General features: G+C 43.6%; 2 protein-coding genes across 3 annotated transcripts in view; one reads left to right on the forward strand and one right to left on the reverse strand.

Moving 5' to 3' along the window:
• The first annotated feature begins 10 nt into the window (after positions 1-10).
• Positions 11-6,913, forward strand: olfml2ba (olfactomedin-like 2Ba). Its single transcript, XM_083672168.1, has 8 exons — positions 11-450; positions 714-977; positions 1,256-1,363; positions 1,921-2,088; positions 2,894-3,125; positions 3,791-4,873; positions 5,060-5,236; positions 5,612-6,913. The coding sequence occupies exons 1-8, from the start codon at positions 262-264 to the stop codon at positions 6,226-6,228; spliced, it is 2,838 nt and encodes a 945-aa protein (XP_083528294.1). The 5' UTR covers positions 11-261; the 3' UTR covers positions 6,229-6,913.
• A 376-nt stretch (positions 6,914-7,289) lies between these two features.
• The window catches only part of atf6 (activating transcription factor 6), a 31,261-nt gene continuing 12,163 nt past the window's right edge, over positions 7,290-26,387 (reverse strand). For both annotated transcript variants that reach the window (XM_083671166.1, XM_083671165.1), the window contains exons 8-16: positions 25,292-25,477; positions 24,960-25,048; positions 24,157-24,303; positions 22,185-22,283; positions 21,963-22,065; positions 20,272-20,342; positions 19,363-19,474; positions 15,327-15,411; positions 7,290-9,691 (exon numbers count right to left, since the gene is read on the reverse strand). In XM_083671166.1, coding sequence (XP_083527292.1) covers positions 9,495-9,691; positions 15,327-15,411; positions 19,363-19,474; positions 20,272-20,342; positions 21,963-22,065; positions 22,185-22,283; positions 24,157-24,303; positions 24,960-25,048; positions 25,292-25,477 — 1,089 coding nt within the window. In that variant the 3' untranslated portion in view covers positions 7,290-9,494. The remainder of the gene's footprint in view (positions 9,692-15,326; positions 15,412-19,362; positions 19,475-20,271; positions 20,343-21,962; positions 22,066-22,184; positions 22,284-24,156; positions 24,304-24,959; positions 25,049-25,291; positions 25,478-26,387) is intronic.

The following is a 26,387-nucleotide window of genomic DNA, read 5'->3' on the forward strand; positions in this document are numbered from 1 at the left end:
GACACACAAGGGACCATACAACACTTGCTTTCAATTTACCAACTAGAGATAGCTATTATTTGATTTCACATGAAGCTGGTGGCAGAATGAGATGCGGACAGCTGTGAAGTTCCCATTTATGTAATTCGTTATTTCGGGGGGTTTCTAGGCTATTTGCTATGAAAATTAAAAGGCAGAGAAAATAAAATCGAGTGACAGGCAGTCTGTGCCTGCCGAGAAAACCCATCATTTTCAGCGTGTGTCCTCTGCTCTCTTTACGTTATGGCTAAATTGAAGTTTGTGTGCGTTATCTGGTGCGCATTTTTGGCATGGTGTTCTGCAGCGCCAAAAGGGCGCACGGTCGTACCCGTGGAGGCCAATTCTGGGATTAATTCTGATCACAAAGAGGACCTCAGAGAACACAATAACACACTGCAGCAGGAGATGGACAGCCAGAACATCCTCACTCAGGTAGGCTCATGGTGCCAACATTGGGACTAGACAATTCTGTAGGCTATTGCTATTTCTGTGACATGAGGAATATCTCTCTCTCTCTCTCTCTCTCTCTCTCTCTCTTTCTCTCTCTCCCTCTCTCTCTCTCTCTCTATATATATATATATATATATAGAGCAATATATAAGCAACAGCACACTATGAATAGCCCCCCATTTTTATGTTTTTATGTGTTCTGATTCTACGTGGTGGAAAATGCGTCCGTCCTCTTCTCTTTGTAGCTGCTGGGTGATTATGACAAAGTGAAAGCCCTCTCGGAAGGCTCTGACTGTCGGTGTAAATGTGTTGTCAGACCCCTGAGCAGGAGCGCCTGCCGGCGGATTGAAGAGGGGAGCGCAACGGCGCAGGACTTCTACACAGTGGAGACTATCACATCTGGACCAGAGTGCAAGTGCGCCTGCATCGCCCCGCCGTCGGCCTTGAACCCGTGCGAGGGGGACTTCAGGCTGAAAAAGCTACGGGAAGCCGGAAAAGAGAACATAAAGGTGACCGCACTTACGCATTAGAGTAGTTCAAATCCCCAATACGATATGGCTCTGAACGTGGGCCAGGTCGATGCAACTTTGTATACTTTTGTTTTTTTATTATTATTATTTTTTAAATAATGAAGGTATTTATTTGTAATCTGTCCTTCCCATTTGCACAGAGGAGCTAGATGTTTACTTTGATTTTGTGCACATGTATGGACGTCTTACATAGAATGAGAGCTGATGGATGAGAATGAGAGCTGAACCAGCTGATGGAATCTGCTTGATATTTTCAGCTCTCCACAATAATTGAATTGCTGGAGGGATCATTCTATGGCATGGATCTACTGAAGCTGCACTCCATCACCACAAAGCTTCTGGATCGAGTAGAGAATATTGAAAAGGTAAGTCAGCCATCAGACTTCAGAAAGAGTGTGTCAATACTGGCCTTTACTGGGCATAGAGGGGGTGAACCACACCTAATGAAAACTGAGAACACCTCCTGGCTGAAGTCTCAAGCCAGCCGTAAGAGGACTGGATGTTTATGCTGTAAATTTGAACAATCTCAGCCAGTTGGGTGAAGAAACCACTGTGAGTTGGCCTCTAGACCCAGTAGGTACCCATGGGTCTAATGAAACACCCTCACAGGGACAATTATTCTACTCTATTGGTGGTTCAATTATACTGCCTGCCACAGGCCACTGCTCTTTACAGACTTGGAAGGTGTGTCCAACCAGGCTTTCCTTAAATGATGGAAATTAAAATCTGCCTGAAGCATAACAACTTTTAAGAATAACAATAACTATTTTGGATGCCTAGTACTTAAAAATCAATAAAATGTTCCTAAACATAAGTTTGTAGCTCAATATGCTTGTGAAAACAGTATTTCCTAACATTGTCATTATGCCAATCTCACCACAGTTGTCTTTTAAACCTGTCCTGTCTAATTGCATCCATCCAGGCAGTCTCTCAGAACCACACCAAGGATGAGGCTGGCCCAGAGACACCTACCCCTGCCCAGCCACAGGTCAAAGAGAACCCACCCACAACCTCACTCCCCTTACGTCAGGAGAAGAGGAAGAGACTCAGTGAGCTGAGTGACAGGGCCGCAGCATATCAGAACACAGAGGTGGGTGGGGCCTTGTGGGGCTGCCAGGTTTTTGATCAAGAGAATGAGGAGACCAGTGATGTGTGCCTATTGCCCACAGAAAAGATTAGTCTTAAATTCCACATGTTTGCACGGTGCAGTCATGCCTAGGGTTAGGCCTAATGCATGACACTGATAGATTTCCTGACAAAATATTTGTATTTACTTTTATTTTTTTCTCACAATCATGACCTCCTCTGCCTAATTGCCAGCACAGTCAGTCAGTGCCTGGTTTTGAAAATGGAAACCAATGATTATGTCAATAATCGCCTTGTCGCATGTTGTGCCTTCATCAAAACCATTTGACCAAAAACACGCTTTTTCCACACCTCTCTTTCCCAGTAAACACAGTGATTTAGAAAGAGGCACATAGAATATTCCAATAATTACTGAGATAATTTGAGACTTGGCAAATCCAGTGGATTATTCACATCAGAGAGTCCATCAGAGATGTGTCCAGACGAGCTAACGCCTCTGGCATGATCTGGATCCATTACACTCTTAACCTGAGGTGGAGACACTGTCCAGCAGTGAGGGGCGGACCTGGAAACAATGTTCAAATGATTCAATATATTAATATGTTTTCTCAAGAGTGTGTGTTCATGTTTTTCTTTCCTTCACTTGTCAAAACATACTATGACAATTACCAGAATGTCGAAAAAGGAGATTTAGAAAACACGCAAAATCATCAAGCACTGAGCCAATTTATTTTGCCAAAATAGTTATTATATAATCAATTGTATTTGGATACTTGTTTATTTTACAAACTGCTTTATCTCATTGACAGGAGAGGTATGAGGAGAGGTTTGTTGGGAAACATGAGTTCTTCAGGTCCTCCCTGAAGAGTGATGGTCCCCACCCCACGACACAGGTAACCCCCAAGGTGACCACTGTGGTTGGAGCCGACCAGGAAGTGTCCCAGGGGGTGAAGACGGGCCCTAATGGGATGGTTATCAGGGGGATGACCTTCTACAAATCTGACCAAATGTTGGCTGATGATGGGGAGCCAGGGGAGAACTGTAAGTCCAAACATTCTGGTTACTGTATCTAAAACGATCAAGCCTTTTCTTTCCCCTTAAAAGTATAGAGAATATGATGTAGAAACATTTCATGACTGATCATATTATCATAAAGCATTTTAGAACTCCGTTGAGGTTTTTTTTATCATGGCTTTCACAACCATCTTATGATAGTTATGATAAATCTGTTCTATGTCCCACTCATTGCTAATGAAGCTCTAGTGTAGCACTAGTCCAGCTGCCTTGCTAGAGACTCCACAGATTTAAAACATTTGGCAAGCTGCTCTGTGCAGCGTGGAGACTTTGCGAACCAAGCATTCTCATAAAATACAGGGAAGGGAAAACAAGCACTGAGTTACTCTGTCATCTGCTGTGGCTAACGCATCCACAAAGCCTCAGAGACACAAACATCCTGGCCCTTTGTCTCTTTTACAACTGTTTGTGTTGTGGGAGAGGACCAGGACTACTTGTTTGTGTAAAGTCAGAAATACCTTACTATGTTTGTTTACTGGGCTGTGGTCTTTACTATTCAACCATATGCAGTCACTGTAGTGACTCAACTCAAGCCTTATTTAATGATGACATCCATAATAACCACCATTATACATTTACATACACACTTTTGGAAAAATGTTTTCAACTAGTGTTTTTCCCTCGCTGACCAGTTTTTGAGTATGATGGATTCAGTGCTGATGGCCCAGTCAACCTCCTCATCGAGGAGCAGCTCCTCGAACACAGAGCCACGCCTCCCAGGGCCAGAGTGAGGGCGGGACCAAGACCAGCTCGGCCAAAGAGTGCAAGACCAGAGGCAAAGGCCAAGCAGACCAGCCAATCAACACAGCGAATCCAAACAGAGCCTGCCACCACCACCACCGTGGAGGTGTCCACCGATGCCATGGCAACGCCCTACGAGCATGTGGATACGGTTGCAAAGACCACCCCATCCACTATGGGAAATACTCCAGATGGAACATCCATTGCCAAGCAAACGGTCACCATGAACAGGCACAGTGTTATGAACTCAACTGTGGTCCAGACCACTGGTCAGACCATTACAAGAGTAACTAAACACCCCATCCCCATCATGGTCAAACCAGCCAGCACCTCTGCCAGCCTTACGCCAGAGACCACAAAGGGACCACACACAACAGCAAGCATGAACACAACCATAACCACTCAGGTACCTGTAGCCAAGGAGACTACTAGGCTCACTACCACTAAGACACCTATCATCACCATGAAAACCAAGGTGAAAGACACAGCACACACCATGGCCAGCACTATTACTACTACAGATGAGGTGACCACTGAAGGACCAATCTTGACTAAAGACGCTTCGACCACCACAACCACGATAGCCACTACAATTGGCACCACAACTTCTGCCACGACCAGAGCTCCAATAATTACCACAGTCCCAACAACAACTATCTCCATACAGGCCGTTACCACAGCTACCACATCGCCAACGACAGAGAGGAAAACAGAGTACACCTCCACCTCTGGGTTGACTATGTCTCCTACGACACAAAGACAGACCACCTCCTCCTCTTCCACCACCACGACTCCACCCTTCTCCACCACCTCTATGACCTCCACCACTACCACCACCACCACCACCAGCACCAGCCACACTCCCCCTGGCAAACGCAAGTACAGCATCAGCTGGGAGGAGGAGGAAGAGCAGATAACGGTGGAACCAGTGGAACCGGGGGAGAGCTTTGAAGACACACCCCAAAGGAAGCCTGGTAGGATTTTATTTGACTTCCTATTGAAGGTTAATTTGAGAATTTTTAATTTAATTTGAGATACTTTACATGTACAGTACAAGTCCACTGGTAAAATGATCAAATGTGGTATATATATATATATATATATATATATATATATATATATATAATGTAGTATAACTGAGTACTGTATGTCCTTCAAAGGGGAATGTAAGGACACTTTGGCCACAATCTCAGAACCTGTCACTCACAACACCTACGGTCGCAACGAGGGCGCATGGATGAAGGATCCGCTGGCTAATCACGACAAGATTTATGTTACAAACTACTACTATGGAAACAACCTACTTGAGTTCCGCAATATGGAAGTCTTTAAACAAGGTACTTAGTCTTACCAATGCCACAAATGGAGACAATATTCAACAATTTCACAATCAATCATTCATTTGCTTGTGGATTTCTTCACAAAGGGCTGTCTTTACAGGCTGTCTTCACAGTGTTATATTGAAACCAGTTGGTTGAGTGTATCACCACCTTTTCTGTGGTCTTTAGGGGCAGTTACCTGGACATGGATTAAGACCAGTCATGGACTAAATCACATTGTCAATGGAGAATCTCCATTGAAGATGTTTTTTAGTCTAGGATAAAGCTTAATCTGTGTCTGGGAAACCAGCCCTTCGTGTTTAGGTTAAATAAATGAAAATAAAGTGTATCGTCATACTCTCTCTGTGCTCTTGTCTCTGTTCCTCTCATTAGGTCGCTTCACCAACTCCTACAAGCTTCCCTATAACTGGATCGGCACAGGTCATGTGGTCTACGATGGGGCCTTCTACTACAACCGTGCCTTTTCCCGTGACATCATCAAGTATGACCTACGCCTGCGCTACGTCGAGGCCTGGACCATGCTGCACGACGCTGTGTTCGAGGAAGCATCGTCACCATGGCAATGGCGCGGCCACTCCGACATAGACTTTGCCGTGGACGAGAGTGGCCTGTGGATCATCTACCCTGCGCTGGACGATGAGGGTTTCCTCCAGGAAGTGATTGTTCTGACGCGGCTGAACCCCACTGATCTCAGCATGCAGAGAGAGACCACCTGGAGAACAGGGCTCAGACGAGAACGCTATGGGAACTGCTTCATTGTGTGTGGCGTTCTGTACGCGGTCGACAGTTATGACCGCAAGGATGCCAACCTGGCATACGCCTTTGACACACACACCAACACTCAGATGATTCCCAGAACGCCCTTCACCAACAACTACACCTACACCACTCAGATCGACTATAACCCCAAGGAGAGTAGGCTGTATGCCTGGGACAACGGACACCAGGTCACATACAATGTAAAATTTGCCTATGTAGACCCTCTGTAGGAGGGAGGCAAAGGTTATGGCACTTTTTGTATAAAAGAGTTGTTTGAAATTAAAAGAGCAAACTAATTCTATGAGTTTAAGTGGATTGTAGACCAGTCCACTAGGCCATCCTTGTTGTGATGCATCAGCCTTTAAGAAGCTTAATTTTATTCTTTCTCTGAATATGATTTTTGGGCACAACATTCAGCCTCTTGTCAACTAATTATTTCTCTTCACCTGACAAATTTAAAGAGTAGTGAAGCTATGTGAAACTGTTGCTGTAATCTATATAGCATAGTTGTATATACTGTAATATAAAACCATTGAAAGATACATGAATGTAGAGATGATGTCCTGGGAAGTCCTAATCAAGACCTGGGTGTAAAGGAAGCCATACATTTATACAGACAACAATACACATACAATACTTTATAGAGACAGCACTTAAAAACAATACTTGTTTTAAAGTGCTCCATCAACACTGTTTATTCCCAATTATGAAAACATAACATAAATAAAACTTGTGGGTCAATGTCACTATTTTGTGTTATACACTTTTATACTTTATTTTTATATACCTTTTTTCTTTGAATCTCTGTACATATACCATACTTTGTTGACATATCACAGATAGCTGTTGACCTTTTGTCTTGTGAAAGCACTTATTCCTTTTATATCAGATTGTACTGTTTTGAAGAGACTACAATAAAAGACTGACAGTATGAACTGAAAATGTCTCCTGTGTAGGTTTTAATTCACAGTTGAAGTCAAAGTGGCTATAATTACCTCCTGTAAGTGGTAATCTAATCTGGAAACTGTCAGGACGGAGAGCAACTGGCTAAAAAAAAGACAAGAGACCCACAAGTCTGGAAAAAAACAGGAGCATTCCACACCGTAATTTTCCTTGTCTCTTACTTAAATCAATTGAGTTACTGTAGCACAAACCATCCAGCAGTGCATACTCTATAAAGGTCCCATTTTGAACCCCCTCCATCTCATACATTAAATTTCAGGAGTCACTTGACCCAAGAAGGAAATAGTCAGGAACCCTCCTCATGCCCATACAGACACACACACAAACATTCAATATCAATCCAGTGTTTTATTGACTTTGGCAATGTGATACCAAAAAACATAATCAGGTTGTGTAATTGCTACCTGAATTATCACAGGACACAGTCAAAATAATGTCATTGTTCTGAATTAAATGTCGTTTCAAAATAAAGAAATGCATGATATATATAACAGACAGTTTCCGTATTCATACACCACAATACACAACTGAAATTAGTGGAAAGGGCCATATTAAAGGGCTGAACATCTACAGAGGATATCAGAATTCTCAAACACAACGCTAAAATAACATTACAATAACAGGAGGGGAAACCTTTAGGCTATTGCTCTGTTAAATTAACCCTCAACCATGCAGATGATATATGCAGTACTCCACACTCAAAAACACCCAACTTCCGAACTAGCTACTGCCTTTGTCCCTGTAACAATGTACTACTCAAACTTCACTTCACTTCCCTTGTTCCCTGACATGAAAAAGGCCAAAAATTGGGGTACCTACAGAACAGTATACTAGCCACAGAAAACAAAGCTAATGTTTCTTTAAGTATCAATGGGCCAGTAGAACAGAGCATGAAAACACAACAAAAAAATAAGATGAATGACTGAATGTAAGTAAGTTTTATATATATATATATATATATATATATATATATATATATATATATATATATATATATCTACACTGATGCAAATCAACTTGTGTTATTCAAAATTAAATTGATGGTATCATACAGTATACACCATCATGCAACAAAGCTTTCAGTATCTTTTCAACATCATTCCTTAAAAAAGTATATTTTCAGTGGGCTAAACATTCTGTAAGTACAGAGATTCTTTCTTTTAAGTGCACTTCAATAAAAGTGCAATTAGTCAAAGTGGACGGTCAGGGTTAAAATATCCTTTGCCACTATGACAACTAACCAAACACACAAAGGTTGTGTATGCCGAGTAGTGCTCTTTACCAACATGTTGAGGTTAATTGATTTATATGGTCAGGGTTTTCAAAGACTTTTCAATGATTTTTCATAGAAATTGTTTCTGAGTATTCAGCTGGTAATAGTCCATTTGCCCAATTAAAAAAGTCATAGATCTCATACAAACGAAAAAATTACCTTCATGTAGCCAACATCACATCCTTCAATATATTCGCTTATCTCCAAATTAAACCTAATATCAGAATCTTCTCATTTGCTTAAATGAGAAGACGATTATACACATTGACTATATGCATATTAAATGTATTTTCATAGATATTTCAAAATACATTGGAGATGTAGCTTGTATCCCAAGACAGAGAATCAGCAGAGGACTTAAATAAATAACTTTCTGCAGAGTCCCACACTCATAGTAGTATATAGGACAAGCACAGTGCAAACAGAGGTTTAGAAACATAAAACAAAGGTTCTTCATAAGCTGTACAATGACCAAAACAAAACACAACAAAAAACGGTGACCCAAAACCTTTCAGACTTTAGTGGTTGGACTGCTAGCTTTTACAGATTTCTTCCTGAGTACAGCATGGTGCCTCTATTTGCTGTAATAATTCATTACACCAAGCATCAAGAGCATCACAGACATATTTAATTAGCTTCAATTAGTTTCTCAGAAAGGCTAACGGACAAAAGAAGGCAAAAACAAGAGAGAGAGGGAGGGAAGAGAGAAAGTAAAATGGCAGCCTTGGGGGAAATGCTATAAGGTAAAAGTATTTGTGTTGTGATGGGGTGACTCAGGGTTCAATGCTTTGCCCCCTGCTGTTGTCCAGCAATTACCCTGTTGCGGGGAGTCTGGAGCCACAGGGAGCACTCAGTCCAGCCACACACAGAGCGAGGGCCTTGTCTTAGGCCCCCTTCAACCGTGACGGACATCAGAGATGAGGATGAATGTAGCAAACTGACACTGACCATTTAAGATACCTTCTCATTCCAAGACTGTATTCCACTTGGTCATAACTCCTAGTTCACATTCACCCAAATCAAGGATAGACAAAAACCCAATTCCGACAACATCTTGTCAAATGTATATCATAAAGTATCATCTTTAAAATTATTCAATATACAAAAATTAGAAAGAGAGAGAGGGTGTGTGTAGAGAAACATGTACTCCGGAATTATAGGATCACAAGTGTTTTTTTTTCCCAGTTCAATTTTTTTGAATTCCATGTTTTCATTTTTCTGGTTGGTTATGGAGTTCCACCATCAGCTGGTTGATGGGTTTTATGCAGAACCCATGAGCACCCCAACGGGAGGTGTGGCTTGGCTGTCAGCTGTTGAGGGTGGGTAGAGGGTGTCAGTGCGGTTGACACGAAGGAATGGTGGGATACTAGAGGACTTGATGTGGAGGATCCTGGTATCTGTGACCTCACAGTCAATCTGCATCATCACCTCAAACTCTTTGTCCTTTATCACACTGTCTGTAATGGGACAGATAGAGGGACCATTAGTACATTGAGGAGAAAAACAAACACAGAGCTGATTAGAATTCATCACAAATGAATACATCAATGACATAGAGGAAATATTAAGCATTTAACAGAGGGTAGAAGCAGCTAAAAGATTGAAGATTTGCTCATCATCCATCGTTAGACAAAAAGCAAAAAAGACTCAACAATACAAAAGATGTCTATTCTATTCCTTAGTTTCAATCTAACTGGGCTTACTCACACACACACATCTTTCCTCTTGTCTCCCTTTGAGAGAGGGACGATATGACCCTAAGGAGACAGTGCTTTGGGGTGAGGGTTGAGAGGTCCTATTGTGGAGTGGGCGGTTGGTGGTTAAGAGCCGTAGCAGAAGGATGGTGGGGGAAGGCAGATGGAGAACAGAGGTGAGTCACACTCTGGCCCTCTCTCCCGTAGAGATAAACACAACAGTAATAAACAAAAGAAGACATGCAAATCAAGGGGAGGAAGAAAGAAAAAAAGAAAGAAAGAAAGAAAGAAAAAAAGCCCCCTGGCGAGAGTGGGGGGGGCAGAGAGAGGTTGATCAATGACAATGAGTCAGATTTTGCTTCTGAGCGAACCCCAGAGACTGCAGCAGTGCAGATGGGCCAGGTCAACACAGCTCAAAACTGATGTTGTTGCAACTTTAAAGGTACAAACATTACCACAAACAAGGTCATCATTCTCCTGCTAGTGTGGATCTCACAAACAAGTCATTAAAGATTGGATTATGTTCAGAAACCTTAAACTAGAGAACTCTTTCTTTTAGAATAACTAAGACAAAACTACCAGTTGGATTTTTACAAATGGTGTCAGTAAAATGTTAACTGATATCCTATAAGACAGACATATTTTGTAATATGTCTACACAAAGGCTATACCAAGACGAAGTCAAGCAATGACACCAGTTCTCTTTTATGGACTGACTTGTAAAATATGTCTTGTTAACACAACCCCCCAAACAGCAGGTAACGTAGAGTATTTATGAACGGATCCCTGTGAGCGTCTTAGGTTTACATTACCGCACCACCGACACTTCATAGACTCCTATATCTCCTATTATGGCTTCTTATATGGGGCGGCTACAGAGACGGACTGGTGCCACAATAACACACACCATATGGACTGGACAAAAGCTGTACACCTCATCCAGTTTTACTGCAGTCTCATATGACCCAGAAAAGGGGGCTGAGGAAAGCTTTAAACGCCTAAAAGCATTGGAGGTGGGTACACCCCAGTCTTTTTCCAGAGACACCTGTCCAAGGCATTAGCTTCTACAACCCCACCATAGGGTTTCTATACAGTTGGGAGGCTCAGAGGATTTCATCAGATGGTGCACTGCCTATATGATGAGCTCCAGCTGGGGAGATTCCCTGGCTTGTTAATATCTATGGAAAGTAAGGAAACGTAACGATGTGTAACTCCGTCAATAAGCTTCCTCTCTTGCAGCTGGTGTAGGACTGGGCCTATTAAAATGGCTACAGTATTTAAACAGGCATCTCTATAAGTCGCCCTAAGGTAAGGGTTTTATATCTTGTCACACTATGTCTGTGTCAAATGGGGTGGGAGACAATAAGAAATGAGAATTACACCACATCTCGATGTTTACGCAGTCTGTTGGGTAGAGAAAGTGATCATTACATCTAGGCTATTCCTCATACTCCTCAGTGTTTCTTCAGACTATTTGCATCCATGTCAGGCAAATCACTAAATATCCAAATTCTACTCAGCCCACTGATTGTGCACTGGGACAGTGCACACGCAAACACGGGCTGGACTTCAAAACAGCAGGACTTTGAGGTAGCTGCCAAAAAACCCTTTAGAAAACGAGCCGTCTGTCTGCCAGGTCTCTCTCTCTCCCTTTTACTTGTGCCATCTGGAGACATTCCAGAAAGTTCTTTCCCGGCCCCTTCAGTGGCAGCTCGCTCCACTGTGTGCCAGTGTGTGGTGATTAGGCCTCCGGGTCTGACAACAGAACATTAGAGGAAACTCAAGAGGGCATCTCTATGGAAGCTGTTTGCCAGTTTGGCATAGAGATACATCGAGATGAGAATGGGCATATTATTTGAGATGGGGGGAGTTTGCATCCAAAAAGGAAACAATTCGTCAGCAAACATAATCATGTCGTTAGAGGCAATTTGAGTCAATAAAAAGAAATTAGGACCCAATGAGAGATTCAGTGGGCCATTTAAAGATTCTAACAACCTACTGTACAATCTAGACCAAGCTAGCCAATTTCCCCTTATTACCTGCTAGAGCAGTCCAACATAAAGCATGTATCCTGCAAACTAAGGAAAGTAATATAGAGAATATGATCACCAGAAGGCCCCTATTCTCTCTTGGTCATTGAGTGTGGCATTCTACAATACAAATTGAGCAGGTAATGTTAATTCCAATCACCAAACCCGTCCCCAATAGGAAACATCATGACCCAAAATCGGGACACAGTCCAGAACAATTTAGGATTATTTGGATTTCATTATGAAATAAGCAAGAAAAACAGAATATCAGCCAGTGCTTGACATTTCAGCTAGCGAGCACCTTTCGGAAACTCCCTACACAATCTCATGGTTTGTCCTTAACAAATGGGGCCAAGCTTGGCCAGCAAAAGAGACATGGATAGTGCTCCTTCGCAGCATTCATAGTGTTAAACATCTGGCCTGATAGCATTGGTGGTGGAATTGTTTTTCTCTCTAGTGGTTACGGTTGAGATAGACTTTAAATAGGAAAGTCTGACCCCAACTACTGCTTACACAAGGTGCTCTACCCTCGAAACCCTGTTACACTTTGCCTCTGTTGTGAGGCACCTACCTAGAGCCCCAAAGAAGGAAAAAGAGAGGTACTGTAGGCTGCAGGGTGTTTGTGTGTGTGTGTGTGTGTGTGTGTGCGCACGTGTGTGTGAATGTGACGATAACCCACAGTGAAACCACCTGTAATCAAAAAAATTACGTCATTCCCTAACATTCTTTACCTCTAAACATGTCACTTCCAATTGATTGAGCTGCTTTCAAACGAAGGAGATCATTAAATAAACACAGAGAGAGACAGCCTTTGCTCCTTATAAGGTGCCAACGTTCAGCCAGAAATATTTGAGAATCATAGAAGTCAACGTCAACTCCAACTTTTACAGAACCCCTGAACCGTAGATATATCGCCAGACAGAAATAGCTGATGGCGTACATCAAAGTCCCGATCCCCAATCGCATGTTATAGTCCAGGACCAACCAAACGATCGTTCTCTATTAGCAGAACCAATCCACCTCCTCCAGATGAAAGCCATTTCGTGACTAGGGGGTGGGGGGGGCATTCCTAAACAAGAGCAAGACAGAGCTGGAAAGAATTACCCTCTACCGAGTGGAGCAATCATGCTATTGAGGGGGACAGAGTTGTTGCTATTCTAAGGGTCTCGCCCCACTAAAGAAGTACATTTTACACACATAATCACTTCAGAGTTTTAAACCGATATTACATACATTTAGAATGTTCCCCAGATACCGTGTCATCTGCGTGACATGTGGAACTATATGAGTGGGATTTTTGCGGGTATGTGTGCATGCACCCACAACAGATCCTGGAATTCAAAGATGCTTTTTTGTGGTGACTAACATCTTACAGAGTCCATATCATCTCCTGAATGCAACCATTGTTTGGGATTCGGAGCAATTAGTTGAAAAAGCAGCTATAGGATTTCATCATTTTCTCTACATCAATGAACCATCTGACCAGTGCGGCCTTAACATTCCTCCCTGACAAGACCTACCAAGAACAATGTTTACGTTCATCCATCTTCATCTCTTAAAACACCCCAGAGAGTCTTTCCCAATGCCCTGCTCTCCCCTGCTGAGTAAGAGGATCCGATTCCACTGACTCACTCCTCCCTGGGCAAGCTATCCGACCGCTAATCGAATCTGAGGCTATGACCAGAGCCAGAATCAAAGGATGAGAGAATGAGAAGAAGAGAGGGAAGATCAGGATTCTCACAACCCCATAGTGGCCAAGCCAAGTCTCTCTGAACACCAAACCATTCCCTGGTCAGAGGTCACTGGCCTCCTCTCAGCCAATGGGCTTTAAATGCTATTGAGGGACCTGACACAGACCCTAGCACTGGAGTTAAGGCATGTCAAATGGACGCCAAACATGGCGCCAGTCACCATTGACCTCTCCCATTAAAGCAGAACAGTATTAGTGATCCAGAAAAGGCCCATAGAGAAAGGACCTAAGGACCTTAGAGAAAACAGCTATTATGATGTAATGGAAATCAAGGCCAAGCATAAACAAACAACTTTTCAGTTAAGATTATGAAACGGTTTGGCTACAAGAGCAGGACAAAAAAAAATATAGGCCTAATATTTCAGACAGAATGTTGAACAAATCACTTAGGTCTCAAGAGGTGAACAAGAGGTGAACTGCTTGCTTGAGCGTAAGGTATCAAAACATTTGTCAAACCTTACAGTTTTTAACAACCCCAGTATTGCTTTGAAGACCTGATCAAACCCAATACTCATCCTTATATGGCAGTGGAGCATACTGGCAAATTAAATAGATGACTGCTCTTCAAGTGAGCCTGCTGCCTACTGAAGATGCACAATTAAGTGGCAGGGAAAACAACCCCCCCCCCCCCCCCCCCCGACAAGACATTATAAAGGTTGTCCACACATATATACCTTGGGGGTGGTGGTGGTGTCTAGTACCAGATCTTAGTACCAGTGCCACGTCTCTAAAACGATTGCCTCTATCTGAACTTAAAGCCCCATCAATTTCTAATTGAGGCAAGAGCTTCCTTTGTGTGTGCGTGTGTGTGTGTGTGTGTGTGTGTGTGTGGCTGTGGAATTGGTGGTGCAGGAGTTGAAACTTCACTCCGACATGTCTCAAAATAGCTCAGTGTATAATCAGCGGCTGAGGCATCATAATAGGGAGCAAATTATGGGAAACCAAGGGAGTTTTCTGAGGGAGGAAGACCCTTCACACTCACACCACACAGGAATCAAATCACAGAGTAAACGATGTGTATAATATATATATATGTTAATCCTGAGAGCATAGAGACCACTATTTAGATCCTGTAATGTTTCACAAAAAAACAGCCAAAAAAAACCCCTTTTTTCATCTATCTTTACTTTTTTGTCTAAAATAAAATGTTATCTAAAATACAGTATAAAGGGTCTTGTGCCGCCTGCAGCAAGCCCAGTGAGGAGAGCTGCTGTTGGATGTGCTCCCCATGTCCTGACACAGATATGATCTGTTCATCCTTGTGTGGCACAGCCTCTCTAACCTGTGGATCAGAGTTATGTAAACACTGCAGAACGTAGCTCGTCTGGGCTAGCCATTATGCCTGAGTGCCTGTCAGAGGAAGAGCAAACACACTCTCACGGTCCCACAGCTAATGCACCATTAGTCTGCATGAGGGACAAGCATTAAATCCAAATGTAATAATAACTGACTTATACACAGATTGGTCCAAAAATACAATAGGCCAATCAGTGAATATGTAAACAAACCAGTGGACTGAAAAAGACAAGAGAGAGAGAGAGAGAGAGAGAGAGAGAGAGAAAGAAAGAGAGCGTATTCGAGTGTTATGTATGATGACGTCTGTGTACATTTTTCTTACCGTTAATGTTCATCGCTGGCAGCACCACAGACATCTTGGGTCTACTTCCTTTGTTGTGGCTGGTGGCAGGAAGTAAAAGGTGATCCTGAAAACAAAGGACAAGAGGTCTGGTCAGATGTCTTTACACTGTGGAAATCAATATTCAATGCGTGTGAATCAAAGGAGAACCATCTGACAGCTCTTTACAACATTCAATATCATGTCTTGAGATGCAGCTCACTTGGTTTCCATACACTCACAAGCAAGATCAGCAACTGAATCATTGCAAACTGCAGTATAACTATAGTTTGAGTTAGCAGGCAAAACTATAGACACACAGGGACAATCAGACTATGTGACAATGAGCCGCCAACACTGGCAGTACAACACACTCAAACGAGTACACTGAGGTTAGAAAGTCAAAGCCAGAGACAACAGTTCACATGAAAGCCCCTCACATCACAAGGAGTCGTAAACATGGCATTCGGAAATCACACGACTCCCATATGGGCTGGTCTCTTGCCCCACAGTTCAAAGGTTTAGAATACTATAGCTGTGAAGCACTGTTAAATCCCTCTAATGTTTACGTTATGTTTTGGGAACTGGTTTACCGGAATGTCAGCATAACACTACTCAGCTACACTGAGTTCTGAGACAAACGATCGCATGATGCAGCAAGGTGAGGCCAATATAAGGTGTCATCTTAAACTGAAATGTGGAGATAGAGTGAGAGAGTGGTTCCAATCTAGGTAAATTACATCCGTTCAGAAGAAGCTGGAGGAGGAAGAAGAATGTTGGTGGGATGGCAAACATGTGTGAGCCAGTACCCCCCCCCCCCTCCCCAAAACCCACTCTACTCCTGGCCTCTGGCAGAGAGAATACACAGTCAAATCCATGAGGACTTTCTTTTTCTCTCCTTCCTCTCCCTACATGCATCAACTTGCCTTCACTATCAGTACAGATAGCACACAGATGGAAAACCTGACCGTCTTGTTTTTTCCCCTCTGGAGTTAAGTAGGTCATAGGGAGAAAGAGTAACCATTGGAAACATAGAGAGAGACAGAGAGTCTCTACAGAGTAGCCACCTCTGATCTGATCTGCTCTGCTTCACTTGTGAGGGCTCCAGGTTTCCGTTCCTGGAGAGTCAGAGGTTTGCCATGGGGCCAACTGAAGATCTGCTACCTTCATTATACTCTGCCGCCAAAACTCAGGCAGGGTGAGAGGATGAGGGATAGGGGGCTGAGCAGAGGCAAGGCCAGGCCAGGGGACAGGAGGGACAGGAGTTGGGGGAAGTACATGGGGTTGGGGTTAGTGTTAGGGTTATGGTTTGGGGAGTGGAGTGGAGAGCAGGTGGAGAGCACAATACCAGAATGTGTGTAAGCTAAGCTTGGAAAGACATTAGAGGCTATAGGCAGGCTAAGGAAAAGCTTACACAGTGAACAAGAGGGGTGAGGGTGCCTTATAGACACAGAGTCTAGAATGGGAAAATATAGAATAAGGAGAGGGACTGGGGAATGTATGGGGATATGACTGACAGAAAGAGCCGAGACAGACTTGGGGGGAGGAGTGGGCAGTAGGAGAGAGAAACCCAACCGCCATGAGGTGAGGCTGCCAATCTGACATGGCGACAAGTCTGATCAGGTTGCTGGAAGCTGACTGGACGAGGGCCACAGCGACTCCGCTGCGAGTGTTTCCACCACCTCACCTCAGCTCACACTTACATAAAGTCACAGGTGCTGAATAGCCAGGGAGACGACAGACCCTGACCGCAAGATGACCAGTAGAAAAAACACGGTTCAACATGACGGTTATGTCAAGAGCTATATTTTCCATCACCTCAACTAATTCCACACTCAAACAAAAGCCACAGATGGTGTAGACCAGAACCATAAATGTGAACGTATCCTAAACACGACCGTGTCAAGAGTAGACTAATATGGAGACTGACTGACCACTGTAACAATAGTGTGCAGCATAGGGCATAGCAAGTCAAGGTAAACCCAATAACCAGATTTTCCCTTTAAGAGTTCAAAGGTACAAAAGTAAGGATTGGTTGTGCTTCTGGCTTAAATGTTTAAACAAAATTCAAATGAGGTCCAGATCTTTGGCAGACTTCTAATAACAACATCACACAAATGGGAACTAAAACAAAAGTACACCCCCACTCATGGACACACACCCTGAAACCCAGGAAACAAAATAATACAGGCAAATAAACCCATAGAGAAAAGCTTATAAAAGGGCTGTAAAAATTAAAAAGGTCACCGCTGACAACAGGGCGACAAATTCTGTGCTCAGCATGTCATGGATATTACTCAACAACCCAAGCAGCTTTCTTTACCTCATCAACTCTCCATCTCCTTAGTTCTCTCCTGCCTTGTTTCAGTCTGCCTCCCGCTATCAATCCAATCTTAGTGCACACTTGATTATAACCAGGACCACAATGGAAATAAGTGTTCATCCTTGATCATTTTTAATGTGTTGTTGTTCTCGTATGGTTTCATAGTTCATAGGTTCATAGTCATCTCCATGTCAACACTAGGCAAGGTGTTTGTTTGTGACGTCCTTGGTGACTAAGAGGTCGTGAACCTTGACCATGCCATTGGAAGACAGACCATGTGCTTCTAAATTGCATTCAGGATGAGAAGGTTAATCCAGGGGTTAAGAGCTCAACATCACCAAGAGCTGCTGAGTGTGATGAGAGACAGGTCCGGTTCAGTCTCCTTGTCCACTCTAAGCTTGGCCTGCTGCCCTCTGAGACGATGACAACATGTGTTTGTAGGGAAACATTTCCTCGCTTGAATGGACGGCAAACAAGAGTTTTACATTTACAAGACTGTTTTTCAGTCCGATTAGTCACTGGCCCACATTATTTTTCCAATAAACAATGTCATGAAGACGGAAATGGACTTTTGTTTCTTGGCATAGCCTAGAGTGGCTCTTAATTGAGCAGTATAGTCTCGAAGGGGATGGGGGAAACACAACTCAAATTATAATTAATGGAAAGTATTGAGCAGACGTTGTTTCCTCTTGTTTCAGACATTGTTTCAAAGTTGGAGGACAGAACAGTATAAAGGAGAGGTCGCTCCACCACACATGCAAGACACACATGTATAAGGGGTTTAAGCTCCGAAAAACTAAAGCAATTAAAGAATTCCTTCCAGCTTTATTCATATGAAGCCGGATAATTAAAAACAGGTACACGATCATATGTGAAAAAGGGCGATCTGAATGAAGAGAAACTAGATGACATATGGCCGTGACTAAAATTCTAAAACACAGTCTTGATGATTATAAATGGACTGGAGCTAGGCTGGAATGGGAGAACTACACCCATGGGTGTGTGCAGGGTCAAACATTTCACCCCTGACGCCAACCTACTCCTTCCCTCTTCAACCAAATCAAAACCTCAACACAAGACGTTGAGAGTGACGCTGATGTCTTGGCACCTGGACTGTTGATGTGCCATTGAGTGAAGTCTCTGGTGGCTTTGCATGTTTTAAACGTGCATCAGTTATGTTTGACACAGCTATAGCAATGTTTCAGGGCTCATCTGAAAAAGAGACGCAAATCTCAATGTGAATTCTCTTGTTAAATAAAAAAAAAAATACATCAAAACTATTTCCCCTCTCTTCACGAGAATCAATCTGCCTCTCCAAGAGGAACACAGGAGCAGCAGAGAGCAGAGGGAACCCTTCCAGCAGTTTCTATTGAATATGTTATATTAATGATCCATCTGTATCCAATAAAAGCTTTCAGCAGTTTATGACTAACTGATGGATATGGAAATGATCTGCTTAAAACCCAAGTTAATTTGAAATGACTATGTCACCTTCCTTTTAAATCCTCCCTTAACTTTACACTTTATGTAACCAATCCAATCAAACATTATTTTATATGGAGCAGCCTGTGGGTACTGCTAACATCCACTTACCTCTGAAGTTAAGGGTAGTAGTGTACTGTATATTCCATCAGAAAAAAGTTTCTCCCACAAATAACCCATGGTACAGTGGTTCTTAAGTTAACATATCGTTCTATGGATAGGCATCATGCTCACCCTGCGGAAAGAAACCACGTAGAAAGTGTCGCCCCGACGGTGGATCTCGTCAAATAAGTCGTTGTAGGTGCGGTGAGGTGCGTAGTACACCTGCAGCTCACTACCAGGGCTCCTGTGCAGACAGACAAGAAGAACACTCACTTTATTATGAATAATAATAATAATCATAATCATAATAACAATAATAACAACAGGCTCTACTCTCTACATTTACACTGCAACAAACACAATCCTGACATTTTTTTATTTTTTTTTACCGACTGCTCAAGACATATGGTCTTAATCAATAAAACATTTAACAGGACAGGACTTTAGAGTCAGTGACAACATTTTGAGAGACAAGAAAGATAAGGCCTCTTTTTTTTTTATTCACACTGAAATTGTCTTGTTGAGTTATTGACAATAAGTTATTGTTTGTGCCATTCTAAAGTTCTAGTCCACACTCAACATCCCATTGAGAGACTGAGAGTATAGTGGCTAAGGATTTGGCAGGGCCGGCGACTGTGGCTGAAGGCTTTATACAGTAGGAATGTCAGAAGCATGAGGAAAATGTAAGACAGATATAAAAAGATAGAACAGGAACATTACACACCCTCTGGGACCCAGATACAAAATGTCATGTTTAGAGTCCTGCTTTTTCATAGCTTTTAGAGTTGTTTTATGGTCAGATTTACAGCTGGGAAAAAATATTTAAGGCCAAAAACTCATAGGTCTGTACAGCTGATCCAAAACTACAAAACCCAGCAGTGAAGACATTAGAATAAACCTCCAGGTGGATGCAAAACCCCTGAGATGATGTGCCCTGCAGTAGCAATAACATCACTGTGGGATAAGTTGATCAATACATGAATCAATAAATCAATCAGTACTGTACAATCAATCGCAAAGAGAAAAGAGTCTTCCGCTCACTTTTCCTCTGAGGAGTCTGTGTATTGAACTGTCACCATCTGGGCCACCTCAGCCTTCTTATGCACCGCTTTCTGTTGGAAAAGAGAGGAGACAATGAGTGAGTAGAGAGAGGAAATACAATGAATGCATAAAAAACTAAAATACAGGGCTGTGTACACACACACACACACACACACACACACACACACACACACACACACACACACACACACACACACACACACACACACACACACACACACACACACACACACACACACACACACACACACACACACACACACACACACACACACACACACACACACACACACACACACACACACACATCCCACCACTTTCCTCTGACAAACTGCATCCTGACCAGGTTTCATGAGTGTGTTTCTGTGAGGGCGACAGTGAGCCCTCAAGGTTTTAGCTAAATGGATGGCACTCATTAAGCGCAAGGGCTTAAGGAAACAGCTAGCTGTCATCACCTGCCTGTGGATAACTGAAACTTCACTCTCCAACACACGTATGATCATTCATTCAAATGAATAAGATTTAAACTAAACAAACCTAATGTGTTTGTGTACACCTGGGCTGCCAAGACTCTGCTAGTGGTTAGCCACAGTGGTGTAATGTTCCAAGGGTGCGTTTGTGGGGTGTGTGTGTGTGTGTGTGTGTGGTAGAATATGGGACAAAATACAGGTCTAGCATATTCAGGATCTCATCAAAAAGTATAGTTTTTGTGTTAAAACAGTTCATTCTATCTACCTCACGACATTAATAATAACAAAATAACTAAAGTCAGCATGCTACATAGAAAATTAAGAGAAGTCTTTTTTTTTGTTCACACACTCAAAAGTTTGTCTGCAGTTTATGTCAGTTGACATAACCATGACGACATCTCCTAAACCCATTCACACTGTCAGAAACCTGAGCTGCACTGGCCTGAGCCTGTTGAGAAATGGGAACATCCAACATGTTGGAATCTGAAGAATCCTACAAGCAAGTGCTCAGTGTCGTATCTCAATCTATGTGACAAAAGTAAGCGCTTCTATGGAAACTGTCTGGAAACGGCACCATCGGGGACAATGTGTTAGTTCTAACCACTAACCCTTAACAAAAGCTGTTAGACTGGACCCTCATTCTGACAGAGTAGAAAAGAGCGCTGGGGAGAAAGAGAAGGGGGGACTGATCCCTTAAAGCCCTCTTCTAACCATATTGTTGACTTTCTCAGGACTACTGGATTAAACTCAGTCTGTATAAAGAGGGAGGGAGGGAGGGAGAGAGGGAGGGAGGGAGAGAGGGAGGGAGGGAGAGAGGGAGGGAGGTAGGGAAGAAGGGAGAAGGAGGAGGGAAAGAGAGTGCGATGAACACTTACCATAAACATATATTAACATGCTATGTGAGATGGACAGGAAAGGAAAGGATAGGGATAAAGCGACTGAGGGAGGGGAGAGGAGGGAGTGGGAGAAAGAGTGTGATGAAGACTTGCCATAAACACATGTACTGTATTTTGTTGTGTCAAACAGCTTAGCCTGTCTAAACTTCCCTAAAAGACCTACCAGAAATGAGTGTGTGTGAGAGAGACATACCACCATGTATGTAGGCCTGTGTGTGTGTGTGTGTGTGTGTGTGTGTGTGTGTGTGTGTGTGTGTGTGTGTGTGTGTGTGTCTGAGGAGGGGCATTAAGGCTGTCTACATACGGGGATGGTCCTGGTGGGTTTGTGCTGGCTGTTGCTCATGCGTCTAGACTTGGTCTGCTCCACCTCGTGCCGATGGACCCAGCCCCGCAGCTCATGGGCCAACCTGTCAATCAAATCAGCCATAAGTCATTATCACAGGCATTGAACATCCATGAGACATTAACAGCTAGTGAGGGAACTATTGAAGGGGCCAGAGATACTAGTCTAGAGGTTTGTACTTACTTGATGCACTTGGTCCTGTTGACAGGGGGCAGGCAGGGGGGAGAGGGTCCGAAGAAGAGAGGGTCCTTCTTCACCACCATCAGAGCCTTGTCCTCCGAGCTAAGAAAGAGAAATAGAGAGAGAGAGAGGGGGCGGACAGAGAGAGAATAGAGAGAGATACATTTATGAGGGTGTTTCACTTTCAATGTCAATGTCAAAAACTAAACATTTTAAATGTCAAGTTTCAGCTTTCAAACCTCCCAATATTGTGAAATTGTGGTTTCAGGACAAAGGCACAGCAACAATCCAAGATGGAGCTCTGCAGTTTAGCTGCAGTAGCCAAAAGCTATGCTTGGAACCAGGTGAGACACCCGCAGTGTTACGGGAACCAAGATGGCGCTCCCCCTTTCTATAAAGGCCACTGTCAGAGACTACCTACAGAGCAGAGTGAGAAGCCAAAATGGAGCCAGCAAGTCTTCAATATGGGGGCAATTAAACTTGTGTTGAATTCTACACACGTCAAATGAGTCACATCTTAAGCATGATCTAAAATGCTGAGTCGCATTCACCAGGAAGTGCTGAGAATCTGATACAATGTGTCCACAGGCTGTCAACACTAAGACTGGAATACCATGGATAACTTGAGGATAATGCCTGGAATAACTCTGGGATAGAGTTCTGCTGACAGTGAGCTGCGGAGTAACGGAGTACAAGGGGAAAAGCTAACTCAGCTCAGAGCTGAAATATGGTGAGCTGCCGGAGCCTAAATAAAGGAAATAAAGAGGTTGCCAGACTAAAATCTCAAAAGTATCATAAACACACATACTCCATATCGGCTTTTGGGGAGATAACAGACAAAGATGGTGGTCTTTAATGGGGAGCCTTGGCTGTTGTTGAAGGGGTTTCACTTTCCTACTCTAATATCTACTGTATTGTACTGTATACTGTACTTCATCTCTCTGACCACTGCATAGACCAGGGGACATCGGGTTAGCAGTGCAACATTCCAGTTAAAATATACACCAGAAAGTATTATTTAATGGATTTTTTCCTCTCCAAATTGTCTAGATTACATACAGTAACCAGGACTCCCTCTGACTATGAGATATGGTGGTCTCATCTCGGGGTGATGATGCAAACTGTCCACACACACTCAGTGCCCACCTGCAGAGGCCTCGTTACCCAGACAACTACCCTGGGCTCAATTACCCCTGAGCTAACAGGCTAACTGTGCCCAGCGATCCGGTTTCTCAACGGTCTGGAAACGGTTCCACGAGAACACAGAACACGCCAGAACACGGAGGCCTTATCATAACTCTAACCAATGGGAGCATATTAACCCCCCCCCCCCCCACCTCCCCGCCTAAAAAGACCCCAGGATAGGGTTGCATAACCCCACCTGCTCCTGTCTTCCCTCTGTTCAGGCTAATGTGTTCTTTCCTGCCCGTGCTGGCTTAATGGTGCTGGGAAACCTGATACCACAAAAGAAGAACTGGTTCATATTAAACGTGACCCACCCTACGCACCAATATGACAGAACACAGACGTAAAATGCTAAGGAGAAAACCGCTATGAAGGGCAGTTTCAAAAAGTGTTGTTTTCTAAAGGGGGAATGGACGATGCACCAGACGCACATGTTATTGAAGCAATTTACAAATGAGGCCAGAGGACCGGCGTCGCATTTCCCAAAAAAAATCTAGAACTCTATACAACAATAAACTGTGACTGGTAATGTACTGCCTCTTGTCAACCCACCCCAATCCACCTCCCTTCTCCAGACCCCCCTCCCTCCCTGGTTCCTGAGACAGGAACATGGGGCCTGTGTCAGGGCAGAGTCCATCATCACCCAGTGTGTGTGTGTGTGTGTGTGTGTGTGTGTGTAGCGGTAATGACAGGCACAGGTGTATCCTGGACAACAGTGACTGACATGGTGTATAAATACAGTTGGAGTTGTCAACATGAGCGGGTCCATGTTGGTGAGTGAGCTCATTACCTGTCTGAGGGGGGCGTCTGAGGGGGGTCGGTCTGGAGGGTCTGGGGGCCCACAACAGCCTCTGTGTCTGGGGAGAAGCCCAGCAGGTGTCTGCCGCTGGTCATGGAGCCAGCCTGGAGCTTAGAGCCGGGGCCGCCCTCAAACAGACTACAGCAGGAGAGGAGTGGTAGGGGGCAGGTAGGGGTAGAGGAGAAGAGATGGATGGAGAGAGAGAGAGAGAGAGAATAAAAGAGAAGAGGCAAGGAGAGAGAGTGACAGAGAGACATTATCATACAGTACATACAAGTTACACAACCCCTGAGCAGATTGAAAAGACCCCCCCCCCCGAATCCATGGGTCCAGCTTCCAGTGGAGCGGTGGCATAGTCTCAGGGCCTCATCAGAATCGTTACTCTGATCTCCACCGCATAACCCACACCACACACACACACACAGACACACACAACAGTATCATTTCACTGAGTGGCAGAATTATTTCAAAGGATCTGGCTTCATATGACTGCATACTTTACATTCCGATAGAGGGCCCCAATACAACAGACACATACATATAACCGCAGTAAAATACAGAACCCAGTATAAAGCACACAAGGTAGACACACTGTCATTCACGGTTACAATCAAACATACTTAAAGCCAGTCACATAATCAAACACATACACTGACTCCAATGTTACTTATTCAGCATGTTTCAGTAGCTCTGGAACAACCCTTACAGCCCACTATTGCACATTTCTAGCTAGGAACACGTACACACACACAAACACGTACACAGGTACACACACACCCTCCAGAAGCACTCACCTTATTGGTCCAACATTAAGCATGAGGAACACCAGCACTGCCATTAGACACACAGCCCTCCTCTTGGTGGAGGTCTTCATAACAGTGTTCTACAGGAACAAAGTGCATAAGAGCGAGTATGAATGTGTTTCATGTGTTCAACTAAACAATGCAATGCAATGCAACTTTATTCATCACTTTTAGGCTGAAGGGGGGGGGTATAAGTATGTGAAAATATGGCTCTGTGTATGTGTGTTTGTCCTTGGAGGGGTGTGGATGCTGCTGAGCCATATTGTGTGTGTGTGTGTGTGTGTGTGTGTGTGTGTGTATGCTTGTTTGTGGTGACCTCTCACCTCTGAGAGCAGTCCTTCCAGCTGTCTCTTGAGGGTGCCATTCTCATTCTTGAGCACCTCGTTTTCAGACAGCGCCAACTTCAGACGAGCCTCCAGTGTCAGCAGGTACTCTTTCTTCTTCTTCCGAGACTCAGACGCAGACTCGCGGTTCTTGATCATCCGCTGCTGCCGCTGAGAGACTTTTGACTGGAGGGAGAGAGAGAGAGAGAGAGAGAGAGAGAGAGAGAGGATAGTTCATACGTTTTACTGAGATTAATCCCAACCATCTACTATTACCTAGTTCATTCACAGTCCCTTCTCATAGCGAAGCTAGGACTCTGAAACATGGCCACTGTAGAGATACAGGGGAAAAATACATTTATGGATTGTAAAAGTATGACTTGTATTGTTGCTTCACTGGAAAGTGGCAAGGCCTTCATCCTCTGCCTCAAGACACCTGCTGGGGTGTGGGAATCATGGCCACTGCTTGCCAAAAAAAACATTAGTCCATGATGTCAGGGGGGTTTTGGGTGAGGAGAGAGGGGGCCTTTCATTCAACAACCATTGTTTTCAGCGAGACCACCAAAACAGGTGCCAGCGCTCACATCCGAGACAAGGATGACACATACTCATGCGCACAAACACTCATTACACTTTGTCTCCGACCTCCGCCAAGAAAAACACTTCTCCATCCAGACACATTTACTGACACCACTCATACTGATTCACACAGTCTCCTCTCTATCGCTTTCTTTGTAGTCACATTTTGTCCTTCCTTTGACACACACACACACACACACACACAGACACACACACGTGAGTAACACTCGGACATGTGGCTTCTTGAAATAAAGAGGGAACGAACCATAGAAGGAGAAAGGGGAGATGAGAGAGAAAAAGGGAAAGGAGCGACAGAACGAGAAAGTAAATGAAAGGAGGGGGCTGGCATTCAAGTTTAGCCTTGCTCTACTTTATCTTCTGGGAGAATTCCTCAGTTGATCATGCTCCCACCCATCTCAGTAGAGAACAATAAACAGATATCTAAGACGTGTCACATTGTAAACAGTCCCTCTGCAACACAGCATGGGTTAAATGTCACCCATAAGAGAATGAGTAC

This window comes from Argentina silus, assembly GCF_951799395.1.
Source record: "Argentina silus genome assembly, chromosome: 6".
NCBI classification, from domain to species: Eukaryota; Metazoa; Chordata; class Actinopteri; order Argentiniformes; family Argentinidae; genus Argentina; species Argentina silus.

Bases quoted from the DNA above. Each gene is read 5' to 3' on its own strand.
- olfml2ba (XM_083672168.1), top strand. From the start codon at position 262: ATGGCTAAATTGAAGTTTGTGTGCGTTATCTGGTGCGCATTTTTGGCA. The intron at 978-1,255 runs GTGACCGCACTT...TGATATTTTCAG, and splicing joins CCGGAAAAGAGAACATAAAG to CTCTCCACAATAATTGAATT. The intron at 5,237-5,611 runs GTACTTAGTCTT...TCCTCTCATTAG, and splicing joins TATGGAAGTCTTTAAACAAG to GTCGCTTCACCAACTCCTAC.